This window comes from Typha latifolia, chromosome 5 (genome assembly GCF_019914945.1).
Source record: "Typha latifolia isolate L0001 chromosome 5, TyphaL0001v2, whole genome shotgun sequence".
Lineage (NCBI taxonomy): Eukaryota > Viridiplantae > Streptophyta > Magnoliopsida > Poales > Typhaceae > Typha > Typha latifolia.
In genome coordinates, this window is record NC_133090.1 from 8,725,971 (window position 1) to 8,731,318 (window position 5,348).

Sequence of the window (5,348 nt, forward strand, 5' to 3'; positions counted from 1 at the left end):
AAGGCAGATATGATAAGAAATCTGTTAGGCAAAGGATAAAATATTTACAAGGAAAGCAAAAGAAAGTTTGTAAAATATTTATAAATAAAAATAGAAAGACATTATTAGAAGCACCTCAAAGTGTCCCTCTCATGAAATATAAGATCATTTCCAAATTTCCATCTGCTTCACAGATAGATCATGTTTTTTCCTTTTCTCTTTTCAAAGAAAGTCCATAGATTAATTACTGTTTTAATACATAAAAGAGAAGGGGTGGAAGTGTGACAACCATACGTACCCCACACTTAGCTGAACATAGGTTAATATATAATTAAGCAAAGTATCAAGTACATAATAAGCAAATATAATTACTCAAGCACACTTATGGACAAAAGACATGATAGCCCTGAAAAAGCACATGTGGCTTGACGGACCTAAAAAAACTAGAACTGGTTCCAACAATATGTAGGTGCAAATGGATTAAAGTCTTATGACCCCGCCGAGACCACAGAAAATGAGCCTACAATACATAGCCACAGAATTAACAAGTAGCCAATACAAGAGCAAAGAAATAGAGAACAAAAAAAAAAAAAAAGAAACAAATGTGGGTGAAGGACACTACACCTCCAACCTCTATTCACCTGCTAACCCACTCCTTCTCTACTACCATTAGCATCGTAGGAGGAGCGATGGTGAGAAGGAAAAGATCAACAATGAGACCGGCCAACTATCATAAATCTAGCTGGCAATGAAGGTCAAGACTAGCCAGAGTCTATAAACAACGCGGGTGAGGGCAGTGCTGTATAGGATAGTGGGAAGCAACGAGCTTATGGGAGGGTGAATGCAATGGCATCATTGAAGTCACATAGCAAGGAGAGATGGATGGAGGCAGCTTTAGTGGTGGGACCATAGGGTTTGATGAGGATGAAGCCAACCAATAGATGACCATGACTATGGGATAGGAGAAGAGAAGGGGGAGGGAAGTAGGGAAAGAAGAGGAGATAAAGAGAAGGAATTAAGGAAGAAATAGATAAATAAGAGAGGAGAGAAAAAGAAAACATCTCATAGGTGGCGGGAGAAAGCCCTCTCCTCTCTAGCCACTCAGGTTAGCAAAGGGGAGAGGAGAGAGAGGAGAAAAGCAACTGGCCATGAAGGGAGAACCGTCTTCTTGAGGGGAAGAAAAAAAAACTCGCAATCCTAGCAGGCTCTTGTACCAATGGTTATCTCAGCATACCATAGTTTTTACCCTCTCAAAGGACCTAATTAGATGATACAAGACAAAGAGATTCTGCCTTTTTGTTTTATTTTTGGAATAATTCTATTTTTACCTCCTAAACTGTCATCATTTTCTACCAATGACCTCCTGAACTGTTTTTGCATATAATGAACCCCTAAACTATTATATTTGGTATATAATGACCCCTTAATGGAAGTGGTCAAGTGAGGTATTTCTGATAGCTCAGAGAGTTGTTATGTACTAAAAAAAATATTCAAGAGGTCATTATGAAAAAGAGTGAAAAATAAATTATCCCTTTTTTTTAGGAAAACACCACCCGCACAGATCTTATTCATTCACTGAAGACGATCTAATATATAAATTTAAAGGGAAGTAGAGACGATAGTGTTTTAACACAATCCTCATAGTTGGTTACAGCAAAACACCATAATAAGCAAAAATGAAATATCAAGCTCTTGTTACGAATCGGCCATGGGGCGAACCCAACTCTAGTTCATTTTAGCTCACAGAGATGGTCTATATTCTTGCATTTGCTTCTTAGTTGCTTTTGCTTATGTGTATTAGTTGTTGCTTATGTGGATTAATCGGACTTGAGTCTATTCGATCTAGCTAATCAAGTCAGGTTCAGGTTTGATGGTTTTTATTAGAGTTGTAATTAGTTAGGCCTAGAGCCTAATCTTTGATTGATGTATTAGGATTCATTTAAGTCGGTTGAGCCTAAGCCAAAATCGGTTAGGTCGACCAAGTTGAGTCAAGTTAGGATGCCACCATGTTGTGTTGTGCACCTAATGGTTTGGTTGATTAGATTTAAGTCGGTATGACCCATGTTAGCCTAGCTGGGTCGATCTAGTCAATTAGGGATACCATATAATCTATAGTGAAACCCTAATGAGGGATAATTGAATGAATGAGAATTTGACCTAAGTCCCTCTCTCCCTCAATATCTCCCTCCAATGTGATATAGCAGAGAAGAGCACAACACTAAAAAATATGAGTGCAAAAGACCTAAAATCTAGCTTTTAGCTCTATTGTCATTAAGTAGTTGAAGGTGCACAACCTTGTGAATCTCCAAAAGTTTGGAGAAGAATCTCCAACCAACAAAGCTTAAACATGAGAGCACCTCCAAAATTACTCTCTAAAGATATACAACATGCTTTCAAATTCTATCTATATAATTTTCTTTCATTCACTAATTATTTAAAAGGATAATTCTTACAGCTTATGCAGCTAACCCCATGCCACCGCCACCACCTCCACCATCGCACCCTTGCACCCTGTCCTCCACCTCAAACCTCATCATCGCCACCCTGCCGTACGTCACCTCCGTTAGCGCCTCCAACTTTCGTAGTCGTCTTCCATCATGAAGCACATCGTGATAAGGCTAACTCCATTGGGAACTCCATGCCTCTTCTTCGACCGCACCGACAATGCCATCAAGAACAACTAGAATTCCACCCTCAAGCACAAGTACCTCGCTAGTGCTGACTCTATAGAGGAATTGGAGGTGACGACCACTAAAGCGAGGAAGCAGTGACAATGCCTTGATGCTCTACTTGAGCTCGGGGAACCCTTTGGTGTTCGATCTAAGTGAGTAGAGCCACCACAACTACCTTATCGTTTACTACATGTTGCCTAAACTCGGCAACATGGATTAGATTGAGAGCACCTCCAATAGCATCAATAAAGATCCGATTACCTCTCACTCTCCTATTCTCTACCCGGGTCAAATTGCCCGAAGCCATCCCCATCCTCATCCCCATTCAATCATGAGAATGGTCTAAATCTAATCCAACGACTATCGCCTCTCCGTTATCTTCATCTTTTCCTTTAAGTGCCTAGTTCTTAGAGATGATGCTAGAGATTATACGAAGCAAGGTGAAGAGCTGCATGTCAGAGGTAGGACAACCTAGAGTCAACAACATCTCATGCATGCTAGCATTATTACTAATCATGTGCATATGAGGAGTAAAATTAGCATATGTTTGTAACGTGACTATCACCGACAACTTATGGATAGAAATAGATAATAGAAATCTAACGAAAGGGCTGTTTTAAAGTATTTTGGATTGTTTAAGGGGTCTTTGTACAAAAATATTTTAAAGGGTCATTTTGGAAAAGGTGATAGTTTAAGGGACCAAAAGGTAATTATTGCTTATTTAAACTTAGTGTATATTTAGTTTCACGAATCTATTTTTAATAAAAATACTATTGTTTGCCAAATCGGCAAATCCTGTCAAAAATACACCCACGTCCTGCCAAAAAATAGTGGTAGCTACGTGCAGCAATTGATGCAGAGGATCTGATGCCTTCGTTGAACTTTCCGATCGATGCATGCTAATTCTTGCTAGTTGCTGCGACCCACGATCTAAATCAGAATACGTGCTCACCATTAATATGCGATGCCAATTCCTAACTCCTCTTAACATGGAAAAAAAAATTCTATCCACTCCTACCATATCCCCTATAAATTGGCCTGCCAGAAATTAAGCATTAGTTCCATACAACTCAACTTCTCTTGTTCTTGCTACTAACCATGGCCAAGTCCCCAGTGCTCGCTCTCGCCGTCCTCGTGCTCAGCCTCGCCGCCACCAGCCATGGGGCACTGCAATACGGCTTCTACAAAGGTAAATGCGGCACTAAAGACGTCGAGGCCATCATCGCAGGCGTAGTCCGAGCACGCTTCGCCAGAGACCCAACCATCGTAGCGGCCCTCCTTCGCATGCAATTTCACGACTGCTTCGTTAAAGTACGTCATGTCTTGCAACATAGTTCGTGCTTCTATCATCACTCTTTATCCATCTAATATAATATAAATATACATATACATCTACCAAGGGTTGCGATGCGTCGATACTTATAGACGGGCCGTCGACTGAGAAGACTGCACCCCCGAACTTTAGCGTGAGAGGCTACGACCTCATCGATCAAGCGAAGGCGGCGGTCGAGGCTGCGTGCCCCGGCGTTGTCTCGTGCGCCGATATTATTGTTGCTGCAACAAGAGATGCTGTTGTCAGGGTAAGTGTTTTTGTCCATGGTCTATATACGTGGAACAAACTACATAGAGAAGGCCATGCAAATGTTATTAATAAATAGATAATGGTGCATGCATGGCTTGTTTTTGGAACAAATTAGGCTGGGGGGTTGCAGTATCAAGTTCAGATGGGAAGGAGAGATGGAACTGTCTCGCTTGCTTCCAATGTGAATCTCCCATCTCCTTCAATCTCCGTGCAGCAATCAATTCAAGCTTTTCAACAGAAGGGGCTCAACACCTTTGACATGGTTCTCCTTCTAGGTAAGTAATTAATATTGCACTTCTATTCAAGTACTTTTTTTTTGTTTGCAGTTCACAGCCCCCCGGTAATTTTTCTTGTCCACTCATATCTTCTCCTTCTATTGCAGGTGGCCACACAGTTGGAATCACACACTGTTCCTTTGTCAGCAATCGTCTTTACAACTTCAATGGATCAGGCAAGCAAGATCCAAACATGAACGTTGCTCTTGTTAACGCACTTAAGCAAAGGTGCCCACTTCAATCGTCATTCAACAACGCTATCAATCTTGATCAAGGCCCATCGAGTTCACTAAGAGTGGACAATAGCTACTACAAGCAACTCCTTCTTAACAAGGGTATCCTTCCAATTGACCAGGCCTTGACTTTGGACTGGTCTACACGGTGGATAGTGCAGCTTTTGGGCAATTCCAACCTGTTCCCCAGCCTATTCAATCAGGCCATGGTCAAGTTAGGCTCGGTCCAGGTTCTCACTGGGACGCAGGGGGAAATTAGAAAATCTTGCAGAGCAGTAAACAAGCGTTAGAAAAAAAAAATCACTTGAGATGATGAGAGATGGTGTGTCGTGTGATTATCTTTTTATTTGTTTCAAAATTGATTGGTTGTTTTTGGATCAATTAGCATGGTCTTGCAGGTGATCAAATAATTGTCACAGAGATGGCTACCAGCGGCAGCGTTGTCTCAAATTTTATGAGTGATGGTGTAAAATTAATTCATTAAGAAAATTGATGTTGCTCTTTACGTACCCCATGACTTGAAGAAATCTAAATCTTTACATTACTTTACATTATAAGTCTCCCCATGAAGAACTTACACGTCCTGTCTTCAAAACGGACCATGTAT

General features: G+C 40.9%; 1 protein-coding gene across 1 annotated transcript; it reads left to right on the forward strand.

Annotated features, from left to right (window-relative positions):
- The first annotated feature begins 3,749 nt into the window (after nt 1–3,749).
- On the forward strand, nt 3,750–5,116 carry LOC140788544 (peroxidase 57-like). The gene is made up of 4 exons (XM_073137816.1): nt 3,750–3,962; nt 4,052–4,231; nt 4,349–4,508; nt 4,616–5,116. Exons 1-4 carry the CDS (start codon nt 3,750–3,752, stop codon nt 5,029–5,031), a joined length of 969 nt encoding a protein of 322 aa, XP_072993917.1. The 3' UTR covers nt 5,032–5,116.
- Nucleotides 5,117–5,348: the final 232 nt, after the last annotated feature.

Excerpts from the sequence above, each read along its gene's own strand:
- LOC140788544 (XM_073137816.1), top strand. The coding sequence starts at position 3,750 with ATGGCCAAGTCCCCAGTGCTCGCTCTCGCCGTCCTCGTGCTCAGCCTC. Across the intron at positions 4,232-4,348 it reads CAAGAGATGCTGTTGTCAGG|GCTGGGGGGTTGCAGTATCA; the intron begins GTAAGTGTTTTT and ends GGAACAAATTAG. Across the intron at positions 4,509-4,615 it reads TGACATGGTTCTCCTTCTAG|GTGGCCACACAGTTGGAATC; the intron begins GTAAGTAATTAA and ends CTTCTATTGCAG.